We start from the raw sequence: 16,909 nt of genomic DNA on the forward strand, positions 1-16,909 counted from the left end.
GCTGCTGCCTCTGTGAAGCTGTGAAGGCTGCAGCACCTCCCCTGCCCTGCATAGATGCTAGCTCCTTAATTAATGCCTTCAGAACTCACATCCCTGGAGGCGTGGTACCAAACACCAGCTTAGGAAAGGTTGAGCTTGGCTTGGCTTGCTGCTCTGAGCAGAGTCCTCCTGACTTTAGGAAGAAGCTCTTCCCCATGAGGGTGGTGAGAGCCTGGCACAGGCTGCCCAGGGAGGTGGTGGAAGCCTCCTGCCTGGAGGTGTTTGCAGCCAGGCTGGATGTGGCTGTGAGCAACCTGCTGCAGTGTGAGGTGTCCCTGCCCATGGCAGGGGGGTTGGAGCTGGCTGATCCTTGGGGTGCCTTCCAACCCTGCCCATTCTGTGATTGCTGAGTTGTGCCTTTTCTCTTTGGGAAGGTGATGCCTTCACCTACGAGGACGTCACTCGAAACGCCCTGCAGTACCTGCATGATGGCTCAGCAGCAGCAGAGGACAGCATGGAAATCTCTGTCACCGACGGTGTCACCACTGTGACCACAGTGCTGAGGGTGGAAGTGGCCTTGCTGGATAGCAATGGGCCACAGCTGGCCCCAGGCTGCTTGCTGGCCGTCACTGTGGCCAGTAAAAGCTCCGTCACTCTCTCTCGACTGCACCTCGCTTACGTTGTAAGCTTCCATCTCTTTATAAGCCCAGGCAATGCTGCCAGCCCTCCCCTTCCTCATCCCCCCAGAGACCCTTCCCCACACCAGCAGTGTGGATTCTTGCTTGAGAGCTCGAGTTGTGCCTCTGTCCTGGCTAGAGCTGCCAAAAAGGGGATAAGAGAGTCTTTAATCCAAGGAGGGAGTTAATGCTGTCCCTGTGTGACTGCAGCAGAGGTGAGCTGCCATGCTGAGCACCAGGATTGAGTTAATCCCAGATTGTTCCATCAAACAGACCTGAAGCAAAGCTCAAGGATTTGCTGAGTGATAATCCCTTGAAAATTTCAAGCCCCCCTCACCCCCCTTCCCAAACTGCCTGGTTCTTTTGGGGGACATACTGGAAGAGGGGGGAGGTTTAAGCGACCCAATGACCCTCGAGCAACCTGGCCTGGTACGAGGTGTCCCTGTCCACGTGAGGCGGGGTGGAACTAGATGATGTTTAAGGTCCCTTCCAACTCAAGCCATCCTGTGATTCTGTGATGCTATGATTTGGTTCCTTTCCTCATGTTTAGGACAGCAATTCTCCTGACTCAGAGATAAGAATCCAGTTAATATCCCTGCCTGCATACGGCAGCCTCCTGCGGCTGTCAGGCTCTCGTGGTGAGGAGCTTTCCAAGGTTTATAATTTCACCATGGAGGACATCAACAGCCAGAGGATCAGGTATCAAGGAGCTGTTCTTCTTCAAGCCAGGCCAGTTACAGTCTCAGTGGACTTCCCACAGGGATCTCTGGGCTATGCATCAAAGACATTTTTTCCCCTTTCTTGTCCTCTTGTATCCTGTGAGAGGGTTTGGTGGGGGTGGGGGTGTTGGGGTTCATGATCTTAGAGGCCTTTTCCAACCTAAACAGTCCTATGCTGATGGCTGGGGTTCTGTGGTGACTGGGAGTGTTTCCTGGGTGCAGTTAGGTGTTTTTGCATGGCTGAAATGCCAACAGTTGATGTAGCTGCACATCATACCCATTTATTGTGGCCACAATGGCGTGGTGATGCTTTAGGTAAGCAACACCTAAACCTGTGATTGAAAAGAACTCAGAGAGTGAACATGAAGGAGAGCTGGGAACTGGGCTCCCCAGTTTAAGAGGGACAGGGATCTGCTGGAGAGAGTCCAATGGAAGCTATGGGGATGATAAAGGGACTGGAACATCTGTGTGATGAGGAAAGGCTGAGAGACCTGGGGCTGGTTAGCCTGGAGAGGAGAAGGCTGAGAGGAGCTGAGTCTAGTTGAGAGGTGTCTGTGTCTGTGCCCATGGGAGGGAGGTTGGAGGAGATGATCTCAAAGGTCCCTCTCAACCTGAGCCATTCTATGATGATTGAATATCTGCAGGGTGGGTGTCAAGAAGAAGTGGCCAGTCTCTTTTCAGTTGTGTCCTGTGACAGGACAAGGGGCAATGGACACAGACTGGAACCCAGGAAGTTCCACCTCAAGATAAGGAAAACAGTTTTTACTGTGAGGGTGCTGGAGCCCTGGAGCAGGCTGCCCAGAGAGGTTGTGGAGTCTCCTTCTCTGGAGACTTTCAAGACCTGTCTGGATGAGTTCCTGTGTGAGCTGCCCTGGGTGATTCTGCTTTGGTGGGGGGGTTACACTTGATCTCTGGAGGTCCCTTCCAACCCTTACCATTCTATTGTCCTATGAAACACCTCCCCCCTTTCAAGAGGAGTGCACCAGCCTCTAAATGTATTTCCTTCCCTGTGTTGGACTTCCACAGCTACTCCACCACGTTTGAGACCAGCAACCAGCCAGTCACAGACCTCTTCCACTTTGTTGTTTTCGATGCTGACAACAACCGGCTCGACAGGCAGATGTTCACCATCACCATCGTGCCTGCCCAGACCATGCCACTGCTCCTTGCCTTTGCTGACCACATCACTGTAAGTGGCTCCCCAGGATGCTGGGAACAGGGACAAGGATGTCTTAGATGTGAGGGATTGAACACTGGGATCACTGAAGAAGCCTGGTGCTGCACATGCAATCCTGGGAGTGCAAAGGGTCATCAAATGACTTGAAGGCCAGGGGAGGCTGATCTGCATCACTGAATCTCTTCAGCTTACACCTGGGCTAGTCAGGAGCTGGGTTCTCCCAGGGTGTCCAGTTGAGCCCAGTGGAACAAGTGTGACTTCTATCTGTTGAGTATTTCATCCCCCATTGCACCAGCTTGTGGGGAAAAGGTGAGCAGAAGACAATTCTGCCAACACCTGGTGCCCTGGACTGATACACAGCATGTCAGACTGCTTAGCAGAGCCTTCTGAAGTCATCTCCTTCCTTCCCAGCTTTACATTCCCCCTCCATAGCTTCACAAGGTTCTCCTCAACCTCCAGTACAGATCTCGCTTTCCAAGAGGTCATCATGACCTTGCCAGTTCTCACAGGCTCTTCTTGGGGACCAGGCAAGATTTGTTCTTCCCATCCCACCTCACCTCTCAGCTGGTTTCCTGGTTAACAGGTCTAGGGGAGGATGAGACAGGAGTTCAGAGGCTGGATAGGCCTCTTCCTTAGCAGCAGGGCAGCAGTGGGAGTGCTGCTGCCTGTGGTGAGCACTGCTGGCAGTTTTCTCACGTTGCTTTTGCTTTCCAGGTGGATGAAGGGGGCAAGGTCCCACTGCTGGCTCATCACCACTTAGCTGCTGATTATGATACTGCTGCCAAGGAGGACCTGAGGGTCACAATTATCACTCTACCCATGTATGGCTACCTTGAAAACACTAAGACAGGTAACATGCTTGGCTGTGTCTCTTCCTGCTGGCTGATGAAAGGAACATGGGCATTGCCCTGCTGGAACACACTCTGTCTCGCTGCAGTTCCTCAGTGTGGTGCTGGAAGAGCTTACAAGAGCTTGTAAAGCCACCATGATGAGATAAGCTGTCTCTGGGGAGTGTTTCCTCCTGATTCTCAGCTGTTGGAGGTTGGTCTGTGCTGTGGGACCAGAGCAGTAGGAGCCTTTTCAAGCCCACTGTTGCATTTTCATCAGGCTTTATGATGGCTGTTACACACAACACACTTGGCTAAGTTTCTCCAAATGTCCCAGCTGAGGCAGAGCTTGGCTGGGAACTCTCTTATCTCATTGTGTTATAAGGAAAAGATAGGATTTAGACCAGTTTGTGTCAGTTTGGCAATGGTGAGCCCCTCCTTGAACAATGTTTGGGTGATTTTCTTGCCTGTGAGACTTGGTTTTGCAAGGTGAAGCTTGATGCAGAGGTTGTATTGAGGCTGGAAGTCACATGAGTCACTGTCTCATCTCTGAAGAATGCTTAATAACCCTGAGCTGAGGGACTGCTTCCCCTGCAGCTTCCCCAGTGGTGCTGTAATGCTTTCCACACAGGTCAGAGGATGTGTGAAAGCCACGGTGCAGGATGGAGCATCCTCCTGCACCCTTCACCACCTCCCATTCTTCTAAGCTTTTGGCTTTGGGGAATGACACATCCCTTCACTGCTGCTGTTCTGGTTTGCAGGTGAGACTTTTGGCCCACAGAGTGAGTCTGCTGTGCCCACAGACACGTCCTTTGCCCTTCAAGACCTCCTGGAGGGCAGCATTTACTACTTCCAGAGCGTGCACGAAAGCATCGAGCCAAGGAGCGACAGCTTCAGCTGCTACGTGAGCGACGGCTTCAGCCACTCTGAGCTGCAGAGCATCAACATCACCATCCAGGTACCTCCTGCTCTCTGGCTGCTGGAGCCCTCTCCTGTCACACAGACACATGGCTTCTGAGGTGCAGGCTTTGCTCACTGCTTTGGGATGCCTGGGAAGGGGATTGGGAGGAGCTTCCTTCCTCCTCTGTGCTTCCGTCCCCTAGCACAGGCAGGTGTTCATCTATGACAGCAGAGAGAGTTCTGGGTCACAGCCTCAGGGAAGGGAGAGGCTGGGTGAGGGCACTCATGGCTCTGCTGGAGAGAAGTGAATCAGATCCCAGGTGGGGAACACTGAAAAGCAGTGATGGGGCTGGGAGGCACCAAATGAAAAAGTTTTATTCCATCTCTCCCAACATGCACCCACCTACATCCACAGGCACCATCCCTGGCTCCCAACACCTAAGCTCCATGTGGAGCCAGCAGCTCAAGAGAGGGGATTCTGCCCCTCTGCTCTGCTCTGGTGTGACCTCACCTGGAGCTGTGTCCAGCTCTGGGGCACTCAACACAAGAAGGACATGGACCTGCTGGAGAGAGTCCAAAGGAAGATAGCAAAAGTTAGCAGAGGGCTGGATCACCTCTCCTACAAAGACAGGCTGAGGGAGTTGGGGTTGTTCAGCCTGGAGAGAAGAGGACTCTGGGAAGACCTTGGAGCTACATTCCAATATCTGAAGGGAACCTGCAGGCAGGCTGGGGAGGGACTGTTTGGAAGGGCTTAGAGTGACAGAACAAGGGGAAACTGGAGCAGGGGAGATTTAGGTTGAACATCATGAGGAAGCTCTCCACAGAGAGGGTGGGGAAATACTGGAACAGGTTGCCCAGGGATGTGGTTGAGACCCCATCCCTGCAGACATTCAAGGTCAGACTTGATGTGGCCCTGGGCAGCCTGATCTGGTTGAGGATGTCTCTGCTGACTGGTGGGGGGATTTGGACAAGATGTCCTGCAGAGATCCCTTCCAACCCAGTTGATTCCATGGTTCCACAATCTGGGAGCTTGTATTTCATTCAGTGGTGTCTTCTCCCTCAGTCCTTTCCCCTTTCTGACTGTGTGCTTTGGGACCTGTGCAGAGGCAGAACGATGAGCCCCCAGAGATGGTGCTGGAGCCTGTCAGAGTGAGTGAGGGCTCAGCTGTGGTCATCACCAACAGCTCCCTCAACCTGCAGGACTTGGACACCCAGAACAGTGAGCTTGTCATCGTGGTTACCAGAAGTCCTGAGCATGGTAAGTCCTGACGAGGTGGGGGTGGTGGCAGGGAGTGTCTTTGTGCATGTGAAAGCTGGGCAGGGACCTTTGAGGCTGTCAGGGACTGATAGGACTGGGGGGAATGGAACAAGAAGAAGAAGTTCTTCCCCATGAGGGTGGTGAGAGACTGGCACAGGTTGCCCAGGGAGCTGGTGGAAGCCTCATCCCTGGAGGTTTTTAAGGCCAGGCTGGATGTGGCTCTGAGCAACCTGATCTAGTGCGAGGTGTCCCTGATCATGGCAGGGGGGTTGGAACTGAGCCTTGAGGTCCCTTCCAGCCCTGCCAGCTGTGTGGTTCTGTGTCACCCATCAGGGGAGCTGCGCAGGAGGCAGAGTGCTGCGGAGCCCCCGGCGCAGGGCCGCGTGCTGGGCCTGGGCTCCTCCTTCACCTACCAGGAGCTGCTGGAGGGGCTGATCGCCTACACCCGCGGCGCCGCCGCCCAGGCCGACGCCTTCGGCTTCTCCGTCTCAGATGGACTCCACACCCGGGCTGGGAGGCTGCAGTTCTTCACCCAGCTGCCAAAGAAGCAGCCACCCACCGTAGCTGTCAACAGAGGCCTGCAGCTCCCAGCTGGTACGGGGGGAGGCAGCAGAATAGCCTTGCTAGATGGTCCAGGCTAATCCGGTCCCTTAGCTGGCTTGGCTGAAGCTCTCTGGGGGCTTTCTCTCTCTGCTGCAGGCTCTGCAGCACGCCTCACAGACCAGCACTTGAAAGCAGCAGCCATTTATTCAGATGACACGACCCTTAGATTTGTCATGAGGAGGGATCCCAGCGTGGGCCACCTGCAGTTGACCAAAACTCATCCTCCAGCCCAGATCTCTGTCAAGGGACCTGTCAAAAGTTTCACCCAGGCTGATATAAACCAAGGTAAGTCTTTGGGTTTAGGGAGTCACAGCAGGTTACTTGTGGCCACTTTAGGTACTCCTGTGAAGAGCAGGGAGCTGGGCTGAGAGGAGAGCTTCTTAATGTTCATAAATGCCTGCAGGGTAGGGGGAAAGAAGAAGGGGCCAAGCTCTTCTCAATGGTGTCCTGTGATAGGACAAGGGGCAATGGACACAAACTGGGACCCAGGAGGTTCCACCTCAACATGAGGAGAAACTTCTTTGGTGTGAGGTTGCTGGAGCAGGCTGCCCAGAGAGGTTGTGGAGTCTCCTTCTCTGGAGTCTTTCAAGCCCCACTTGGATGTGTTCCTGTGTAACCTGCCCTGGGTGTCCTTGCTTTGCAGTGGGGTTGGACTCAATGATTGTGGTACAATGATTGTGGACTCAGTGACTGTGGAACAATGACAATGATCTCTGTGATCCTTATGGGTCTCTTCCAGCTTGGGATATTCTGTGATTCCATGACCTTTATGAGAGCAGGAAGATGACTTGAAACAGGGAAAGGAGAGGGAAAGATGATAAGGTTTGGTGTGTTAGAGCAGAAACATGGATCAATAAGCCAAAGTTTAAAAGGCTCTCTCAGCAGGAGACAAAGAACACAAAGTGATAAACTCTGAGTCCAAGACAAGTCCCAAAGCCCTCAGCTTCTAGAACAGACTCAGTGCATTGTGTAGGTTGGGAAGGGCCTTGAAGGTCATGGAGTCCAGCCTGGTTCCAAACTAAGAGCTCAGTGATGCAGCCTGTACTAAACCACCTCTTCTCTCCTCCTCTGCAGGCCATGTCCTGTACAGCCACAGGAAAGGGGATCCTGGTGGAAATTTTGCCTTCACCTTCGATGTGATGGATGCAGAGGGCAGCAAGCTGACAGAGCAGGTTTTTGATATCAGTGTGTTAGGTAAGAGCTGGGGCTGAAGTGATGTTTGCTTTGCTGCAGAGCTCAGGTTCCCCATCCCACTTGAGGGATGCAGCTCTTGAGATGCAGTTTTTCTTGGCTCTTAACTCAAAAGACCTTTGAAGTTTGGACCATACCTCCTAGGTTTGCCTTTGAGATGTTAAGAAAGGGTTGGAAGTGCCAGTCTGGGAGGTGTTTGTGTGCACGTTGTCTTTTGCTTGGGCACAAGTGTTTAATAACAGCAAGGGAAGCAAGGTGAGTGTCTCCTGACACAGCTGTGTCTGTTAACCCTTTCAGAGAACAGATTTCCCCCTTCCATCATTGCCAACAAAGGGCTGGTCTTGGATGAGAACTCGGCAAAGACCATCACCACCCTCCAGCTCTCTGCCACTGATGAGGACACTGAGCCCCCCCAGCTCCACTACAGGCTCACCAAGCAGCCCCAGCTGGGGCACCTGGAGCATGTGGCCTCCCCAGGTTAGCAGGGGGTGTTTTGGGGTGGTACTCCCAGCAGCAGAGCACTGAAGAGCTTCTGAGCCTTAGGAATTGACTGCGGGGAAGCTTGGAGGCAGCAGCACAAAGTTATGTTTCCTGTTAGAAACCCAAAGATCATTAAAGCCCTCAGCTTATAAATATCTGAGGGCTGGGTGTCAAGAGGGACAGTTGTGCCCTGGGACAGGACAAGGGGCAGTGGGTATAAACTACAACACAGGAGGTTCCACCTCAACATGAGGAGGAGCTTCTTCTCTGTGAGGGTCACAGAGCCCTGGAGCAGGCTGCCCAGAGAGGCTGTGGAGTCTTCTTCTCTGGAGACTTTCAAGACCCATCTGGATGTGTTCCTGTGTGACCTGTGCTGGATTCTGTGGTCCTGCTCTGGCAGTGGGGTTGGACTTGATGATCTTCAGAGGTCCCTTCCAACCCCTAACATCCTGTGAGCCTGTGATTAGCCCAGAGGGGTGGAGAATGGGGAGAGTGGAGGGAGGCAAGGCAACCTGCTAATCACAGGGCAGGATTTATTCAGCCTCTGGGTGGGCTTATCCTTCATGGGAACCTTGTCTTGCTTGCCACTGCTGCAAACCCCCTGCTGAGAGGAAATTGTCATATCTTGTCATATCTTTTATTTGTGTGGTCTGAGTTACAAAGTGGAGTGACTCCTGTGCCTTGGAGACCTGAGAGAGCTGGATTAAGGGTTTCAGTAAAATGTGATGATGCTGTGATTTAAATGACCTAAGCCTGAGGAAGAGAGCAGTGGAGTGTTCAAAAGAGATCACAAAGCTGATGAGCCCCGAGGAATCCTTGGCTAATCAGCCAGCTCGGGCTCATTTCTTTCTATCAGGTCTTTTGTAGCATGGCCAATAGCTGTCAGTAGCCATTTAAGGTGAGAAACCAGGGAGAAACTTTTTTTGTCAGGGTTTTGTTGTTAAGAGCAGTGAAACTGTCAAGCTCAAGTGCTTTTTAAAGTGCTTGTCAGGTACCTTCTTGTGTCTGTGTCACACTTAATGACCTGTAAAGATGTCACTGTGAGGCAGTGCTGAAAATGGGGCTTTGTCTCTTCTAAATGCAAGGGCACCAGGAGGGGAAAAGAGAGCAGAGACTCTGCAAAGCTTTTTGAAAGGTGGTGTGAGGCCAGGACAGCTTCTGCTCACCCTCAGTGATGCCCTGGTTAGATCAGTCCAGCCCAGCAGTGAAAATCAAAGTGTTGTATCCACCATTCCTCTCCTCACCTTCTGCTCTGGGAGGCTCATCCCCAGCAGGGTGTCCTGGCTGTGTGAGAGGCCATCACTCAAGTGTCAGTCTTTGTGCAAAAAGGGGGCCACCAGGTGAACCTCAAAGTTGTTGAGCAGAGTTTTTAGGAGGCCCCATGCCAGTTAAGGCCCTGGCTCAGCTGAGGTTCATGGTACAGCCTGAGCTGGAGCAGAACAAGCCAAGACTCTGCTTACAGCTGGATATCTCAGACCCATTAAGGTTGGAAGAGACATCTAAGATCAAGTTCACCCTTCAACCCAACACCACCCTGCCCCTAAACCATGTCCCCAAAGTGCCATGGCCACACATTTCTTGAACCCCTCCAGAGATGGGGACTCCACCACCTCCCTGGGCAGCCTCTTCCATCCCCTAACCACTCTTGCGGCAAAGGGATTCTTCCTCATCTCCAGCCTAAACCTCCCCTGGCGCAGCTTGAGGCCATTTCCTCTTGCCCTATCACTTGTAGCTTAAGATACCAACCCCTGCTTCACTCCAGCCTCCTTTCAGGTAGCTCTAGGGAGCAATGAGGTCTCCACTCAGCCTCTTCCTCTCCAGGCTGACCAAGCCCAGCTCCCTCAGCTGCTCCTCACCAGCCCTGCTTTCCAGACTCTTCTCCAGTTTGGTTGCCCTTCTCTGAAGCTGCTCCAGCCCCTCAATGTTCTTCTTGGAGTGAGTGGCCCAAAACTGAACCCAGAATGTAAGGTGTGGCCTCCCCAGTGCTGAGTCCAGGGGGACAATCCCTGCCCTGGTCCTGCTGGTCACACCATTCCTGATTCAGGCCAGGATACTGTCAGCCTTGCTGGCTACCAGGGCACATGCTGGCCAGCTGTCCACCAGCCCCTCCAGATCCCTTTCCAGCCACTCCCCACCAAAGCCTGGAGCATTGCCTGGGCTGTCCAGCTGCCTGCCTCACCTTTCTGTGGTACATTTTCCCCTCTTGTTCTTTTCTCTAGGGAAGAGGATTAGTTCCTTCAGCCAGGCAGACCTGGCCTCTCGTAGCATCCGGTACGTCCACACCAGTGACATTGAGAAGCACTCAGATGCCTTCACCTTCTCTGTGTCTGATGGCACCAATGAGGTAGGTCCCATGGATTTTTTGCTTCTGAGACACAGTTGCACACATCAAAGAAAATGAAACAAGCCACTGCCACTGCTGAGAGAGATCTTCTGTACCCCAGGGAAGGAGCAAGGCTAAGGAGGAGCCACCTGTGATGGAGCCTTCTGAGACCAGTTTACCAAGACTTCAGTGTCTGGTTTTCATCTGGTTACCAGTTGCTCCTGGAGCTCAGCTTTGATCCAGTGCACTCATAATGTACCCAGAAGCACAGGCAGACCCTTGAGAAATGTCTCCTTCCTACTATCTGAAAGAGAAAAATCCTAGCTGCAGATAGAGGGAGAGGGATAAAGTAGGGAGGGAAAAGTGGATGTCTTGGGCGGCCTGATCTAGTTGCTCACTGCATGGGGGTAGGACAGGATGGCCTTTGAGGGTCCCTTCTAACCTGAAGCAATCTGTTGAATCTGTCCATAAGTAAAACAGAAAGAGGGAGAATAACTTGGTGAGCAGGACTAGAAGAGGTCAAGTTCACATTTACAGTGAGGGTGGTGAGACACTGGAACAGGCTGCCCAGGGAGGCTGTGGATGCCTCCCCCCTGGAGGTGTTCAGGGGAAGCTCATACAAGGCCTTGAGCACCCTGGGCTGGTGGGAGGTGACCCTGCCCATGGCAGGGGGGTTGGAACTGGATGATCTTGAAGGTCCTTTCCAAGCCAACCCATTTCATGACTCTGTGATCTTAGAAGCTCAAATTACTCACAAGACAAGGCCAGAATGGAATCATCCAAACTCTGGATCACTGTGGTCACCTTAAAGCATTCCTGTTGCACTGGACTTGCACTCTTGACAGACTGATTGTTCCAGAGAGGCTTTTCCTCCTGTTGCAGGTGAGCCAGACATTTGACATCACCATCAACCCCGTGGATGATTCCTTACCTGTAGTGCAAAGCCTGGGGATGACAGTTCAGGAAGGTGTGAGAAAAACCATCACAGAGTTCGAGCTGAAAGCAACAGATGCTGACACAGAGGTAAGGCAGGACACCTCCATTCTTCTCCCCCCTCTGCTGCTGCACATCTGGGCTACCAGCAAAATGGGCTTGTGTTCAGAGAGAGAGATCACAGCCAGTGTCATCTCCCCCTGTCTGATCACAACATCAAAGAGCAGCTTGTGGGAGGCCCAGTTTGCGTCTCAATAGATGAGTGTTTGAGCAAAGCCAAGCCCTAGCTTGCAGGGCGGCTCTGTCTGGGATGTCTCTCAGGCACAGGAGCAACAAAGCTGTGTGGAGAACATCTGGAAGCTGTGATCAGAGCTAATCCTCACCCTGTCACCTTCTATCTGATTACTGTGGGTGTGAACTGAGCTAATGCTCAACCCTGACTCTGAGTTTCCACCTAGCACAGTTGAAAAGCACATTTCCTCTTCCTCCTCCTGGGGTTGGCCAGAGCCTAAGTGGTCTCACGTTGGCTCTGCCTCACTGCTCTGCAGTTTCCCTGTGGCGAGAGAGCTCCTGGCTGCCTCTCACTGCCCTGACCCAAAAGTCCTGCCCCAAAGGTTGTCACTGCTTCTACCCTGACAGAAGTGACAAGGGGCACATTGCTTAGACTGGCTGCAGAGCATGGGACTGCTCCCGTGCCCAAGGGGTTGTCTTAAAGGTGGGAGCTGTCTCAGACCAGCCACACCACATTTGCTGTGATGTATCCTGAGGTGCATTAAGAAGAGTGTGGCCAGCAGGTCAAGAGAGGCTCTCCTGCCCCTCTGCTCTACTGAGACCACATCTGGAGCATCGTGTCCAGTTCTGGGCTCCCCAGTTAAAGGACAGGGATCCACTGGAGAGAGTCCAGCAGAAACTATGATAATGCTGAAGGGAGTGAAACATCTCTGCTGAGGAAAGGCTGAGAGACCTGGGGCTGGTTAGTCTGGAGAGGAGAAAACTGAGAGGGGACCTCATCAGTGTTTATAAATAGCTGCAGGGTGGGTCAGGCTCTTCTCAGTGGTGTCCTGTGATAGGACAAGGGGCAGTAGACACAAACTGGCACCCAGGACGTTCCACCTCAGCATGAAACTTCTTTGGTGTGAGGCTGCTGGAGCCCTGGAGCAGGTTGTCCAGAGGGGTTGTGGAGTCTCCTCTGGAGTCCTTCAAGACCCATCTGGATGTGTTCCTGTGTGACCTGCCCTGGGTGGCCCTCCTTTGGCAGGGGGCTTGGACTGGATGAGTCCATAGGTCTGTTGCAAGCCCTACCATTCTATGACTCTTGGTTCTCCCTGCCTGGGCTTGTTTGGTAGATACCAACCTGAGAAGAGAAGCAAAGACAGGGCAGGGCTGAGCGCCTGAGCTGAGCGTGCGGCACTGCGTGCCGGCCCCTGGTCTCACACACTGCCAGGAGAGCTGTCTGGGCAGGGAGGCCCTCTGCAGGCACCTTGGGCTGGAAGGTGCTGGGCTCAGCATCAGCTCTGCCCCTCTGTGCTCCCGGGGCAGGCCGAGAGGATCACGTTCAGGGTGGTGCAGGCGCCGCGGCACGGCCTGCTGGAGCGCAGCGGCGGCAGTGGGCAGCAGCCCCTGCCCGCCACCACCTTCACCATGGCTGACATCTACCAGAGCCGCCTCAGCTACAGCCACCGGGGCAGCAGCTCCCTCAGGGACCGCTTCACCTTCACCGTCTCGGATGGCACCAACCCCTTCTTCATCGTGGAGGAGGGGGGAAAGAAGGTAAGGGGAGGAGGGGGGGTGGGAGGAAGGCCTATAGCTAGTAGAAGGAGAGGAGGCTTAGCTCCTGTCACTCCACCAGAGAGAAGGGCTGGATGTTCTCACACAGAATCATTGGACCATCAAGTCCAACCATTAACCCTGCTCTACAAAGTTCACCCCTAAACCATAGCCCCAAGCACCACAGCTGAACAACCTTGAAAGACCTCCACCAGCTCCCTGGGCAGCCTGTTCCCGTGCCTGACCACTCTTGCTGTTGAAGAATTTTTCCTAATGTCCAGTCTAAGTTTACCCTGTTGTACTTTGAGGCCATTCCCTCTTGTTCTGTCCTTCATTACCTGTGAGAAGAGCCCAGCACCAACCTCTCCACAACCTCCCTTCAGGTAGTTGTAGAGAGCAATGAGGTCTCCCTTCAGCCTCCTCTTCTTCAAACTTAACAGCCCCGGCTCCTTCAGTTGTCTCAGTTAGGTGATGCCATTTGCCTCTTCCCTGGTGTTCCAGCCCCTGTGTGTCCCTCACCCCAGCAGCTGGTGGTGTGGTGGGTGAAGCTCTGACTCTGTCTCTGAACCTTTGTCAGGTGGTGACAGCAGCCCCGCAGCGCTTCCGAGTGGACGTTCTCCCTGTGGACGACGGGACACCCAGGGTGGTCACCAACCTGGGTCTGCAGTGGCTGGAGTACACAGATGGCAAGGTAACAGCCTGCCTGGCTTCTGCTTAGGTTGTTTCTCAGGCTGTTCCAGCAGGAAGAACTTTGCAGGAGAGCATCCTGATCCTTCAGCACCTTGACAGAGAACAAAGTGTCCCTCTGTGCCCAGCAGGTGTCTTGGGGGATGCCTGCCCCTGCAGCTCCATTAGCTACAAAGCAGCTGTGAGGCAGGATTTGAATCCTTCCTGTGCTGTCAAGCACCTCATGGGGGCATCTGGCAGTTCAAGTCTGCTTTGTGTGCTCTGTGCTTTTGCAGCCTCTAGTTGGTGTCCCTCATGGAGCACAGGGGGATGGTTGGGCTGTTTCAGGCTATTTATTTTTAGGTTGAGCAGTCAATCAGATTTGCACTGCTGGATCTCCAGAGCTTTCATCCCTTTTGGTTTGGCTTTCATCCAGGCAACCAACCTTATCACCAAGAAGGAATTGCTGAGCACAGATCCTGACACAGAGGACAAGCAGCTGATCTATGAGATAACAACTGGCCCCAGAAATGGTTATGTGGAGAACAAGCTGAACCCAGGGACAGCTGTGGCCACCTTTACACAGGGTATGGAGTTGGGCTGCTGCTTATTGCCTGTTTTGGTTTGGGTTTTTGGGGGGGGGGGGGTGTTTGTTTTGGGTTTTTTCCTTCAGTTGCTTCAATTTGTAAGGAAAACTTGTAGGGGTGGGAATAAAGAAAGGTGGGAGAGGAGAGGACAAGGGGCAAACCTCAAAGGTGTCTCAAAAGCAAGGAGTGAGCTTTGGCCTGGTTGCAGCAGTCCTCTGCTGTGCCACACCCAGGTTCTTCCTAGAGCTGGGGACATGACATGGGACAGCAAAGAGGGCTTGTAGACATTGCTTGTGGATCTAATCCTCACAAGGTCTGGTAGATGTTTAGCCAGCAGGGCAGAGTCAGCATCCTGTGGGAAGTTCACTTCTTGCAGGGCAGGTGAGGGAGTAACTGCCTGTTAGAAAGAGGGGCAATAAGGAAAAATAAAGGAAGAGTCCCATTTTAGGGCTGAAGCTTGGGAGATGTGTGTTCTCGAGCAGAAGGTCACAGAACCATCTCAGCAGTGAGGAGGAGCTCTCCCAGGACACAGCAGGTCACGGAGCAGAGCTGAAATGTGCTCCTCAGGCAAATTCCTGGGTCTTGCATTTCATCACAGCTACTTTAAATTGGCCTTATTGCAAAGTGTGAGCCACCCTGGGTGGACACTAGGCAAGGGAAGGTCTTGTCACAGCTTGAGGGCTGGCTTCCACCACAGGTGAGACCAAGGAAGGTGGAAAAGCTGCTGTAACATAAAGGGTGTGTGGAGAACCCAACCCTGAAATCATGAGGATCATAGGATCACAGAATAGGTTGGGTTGGAAGGGACCTTAAAGCTCATCCAGGTCCACCCTCCTGCCATGGGCAGGGACACCTCCTACCAGCCCAGCTTGCTCAAGGCCTCATCCAACCTGGCCTTGAACACCTCTAGGGAGGGGACATCCACAACCTTCATGAGCAACCTGTGCCAGTGTCTCCCCACCCTCACTGTCAGCAATGTCATCCTGATCTCCAGTCTCAATGTCCCCTCTCCCAGCTTAAAGCTGGTCTATCACACTGCCATGGAATGCCTGAGTTGTCTCACTGGGTGTCTCCTCCTGCAGAGGATGTGAACCAGGGCCTCATCCGGTATGTGATGCATGAGGAGAAGGTCCAGGAGACCAGGGACAGCTTTCAGTTCCTAGTGAAGGACAGCAAGCCCAATGTGGTCAGTGGCAACACCTTCCATGTCCAGTGGTCTCTCCTCAGCTTTACACACACCAGGTAAATGGCATGGGGTTTACAGCACTCTTCTGGCAGGTGGGGTCTCCAGAGAAGGAGACTCCACAACCTCTCTGGGCAGCCTGGCCCAGTGCTCCTTCACTCTCAAAGAGCCCCTTAGGTTCAAGTGAAAACTCCTGGGTTCTAGTTTGTTCTCATTGCCCCTTGTCCTATCACTGGCCACCACTGAAAAGTTTGGCCCCATCCTCATGACCTCCACCCTTCAGATATTTTGTGCATTGAGAAGATCCCCTCCCAGTCTTCTCCAGAGTAAACAGCCCCAGGTCTCTCAGCCTCTCTTTGTAAGAGAGATGCTTCTGTCCCTTCATCATCTTCATGGCCCTTCTTTGGACTCTCTCCAGCAGTGCCCTGTCCCTCTTGAACTGGGGACCCAGAGCTGGAGCCAGTACTCCAGGTGTGGCCTCAACCAGAGCAGAGTAGAGGGGAAGGAGAGCCTCCCTTGACCTGCTGGCCACACTCCATGAAGCCCAGGATCCCATTTGCCTTCTTGGCCACAAGAGCAGCTTGCTGGCTCCCGGGGAAGGTGTTATCCACCAGCACTGCCAGCTGCTCCTCCACAGAGCTGCCTTCCAGCAGCTCAAGCCCTCACCTGTACCGGTCAGCCCGGGGCTGTGGTGCTGAGGACCAACCCAAAACACCCTGAGCTTGCTCCTCAGGCTCTTGTTTGTCTGTGCCTGCTGCGTTCCCAGCTACAGCGTGCAGGAGAGCGCGGGGTCGGTGAGCCTGGCCGTCCGGCGCCTGGGCAACCTCAACCAGTACAGCATCGTCCTGTGCCGCACCCAGGCGGGCACCGCCAGCGCCGGCCCGCCGCCGGCGGAGCGCGACTACCTCGAGTATGCGGGGCAGGTAGGTCGGCAGCGGTGCGGGGCGGGCCGGGGGCTGGACAAGGGGACCTCTGAAGGTCCCTTCCCATATGATGCATTCTGTCATCTGGGGTTCTTCAGCCTGGAGAAGCACAGCACAGCACAGCACAGCACAGCATAGCATGCAATAGAATGGAGTTAACCAGGTTGGAAAAGACCTCAGAGATCATCCAGTCCAACCTCTCACCCAGCACCATCTGATCAACTCAACCATGGCACCAAGTGCCTCATCCAGGCTCTTTTCAAACACCTCCAGGGATGGGGACTCCACCACCTCCCTGGGCAGCACATCCCCATGGCCAATCTCTCTTTCTGTGAAGAACCTCCTCCTTACATCCAGCCTAAACCTCCCCTGGCACAGCTTCAGACTGTGTCCTCTTGTTCTGGTGCTGCTTGCCTGGGAGAAGAGACCAACTCCCACCTGGCTACAGCCTCCCTTCAGGTAGTTGTAGAGGGCAATAAGGTCTCCCCTGAGCCTCCTCTTCTGCAGGCTAAGCAACCCCAGCTCCCTCAGCCTCTCCTCCCAGGGCTGTGCTCCAGACCCCTCCCCAGCTTTGTTGCCCTTCTCTGGACACCTTCAAGAGTCTCAATGTCCTTCTTAAATTGAGGGGCCCAGAACTGGACACAGGACTCAAGGTGTGGCCTAACCAGTGCTGAGCACAGGGCAGAATGACTTCCCTGCTCCTGCTGGCCACACTG

At 53.6% G+C, this 16,909-nt stretch overlaps 1 protein-coding gene across 1 annotated transcript in view; it reads left to right on the top strand.

The window, feature by feature from the left end:
- Positions 1 to 16,909, top strand: part of FRAS1 (Fraser extracellular matrix complex subunit 1) — a 143,571-nt gene that overhangs the window by 106,247 nt on the left and 20,415 nt on the right. Inside the window, exons 39-55 of the mRNA XM_054172504.1 lie at positions 414 to 661; positions 1,207 to 1,355; positions 2,402 to 2,564; positions 3,267 to 3,402; positions 4,141 to 4,337; positions 5,384 to 5,537; positions 5,871 to 6,131; positions 6,237 to 6,425; positions 7,215 to 7,334; positions 7,629 to 7,808; positions 10,031 to 10,155; positions 11,017 to 11,157; positions 12,607 to 12,837; positions 13,412 to 13,525; positions 13,937 to 14,087; positions 15,170 to 15,329; positions 16,037 to 16,193. Of these exons, the coding sequence (XP_054028479.1) occupies positions 414 to 661; positions 1,207 to 1,355; positions 2,402 to 2,564; positions 3,267 to 3,402; positions 4,141 to 4,337; positions 5,384 to 5,537; positions 5,871 to 6,131; positions 6,237 to 6,425; positions 7,215 to 7,334; positions 7,629 to 7,808; positions 10,031 to 10,155; positions 11,017 to 11,157; positions 12,607 to 12,837; positions 13,412 to 13,525; positions 13,937 to 14,087; positions 15,170 to 15,329; positions 16,037 to 16,193 (2,876 nt within the window). The remainder of the gene's footprint in view (positions 1 to 413; positions 662 to 1,206; positions 1,356 to 2,401; positions 2,565 to 3,266; positions 3,403 to 4,140; positions 4,338 to 5,383; positions 5,538 to 5,870; positions 6,132 to 6,236; positions 6,426 to 7,214; positions 7,335 to 7,628; positions 7,809 to 10,030; positions 10,156 to 11,016; positions 11,158 to 12,606; positions 12,838 to 13,411; positions 13,526 to 13,936; positions 14,088 to 15,169; positions 15,330 to 16,036; positions 16,194 to 16,909) is intronic.

This window comes from Dryobates pubescens, chromosome 24, assembly GCF_014839835.1.
Source record: "Dryobates pubescens isolate bDryPub1 chromosome 24, bDryPub1.pri, whole genome shotgun sequence".
Classification (NCBI taxonomy): domain Eukaryota; kingdom Metazoa; phylum Chordata; class Aves; order Piciformes; family Picidae; genus Dryobates; species Dryobates pubescens.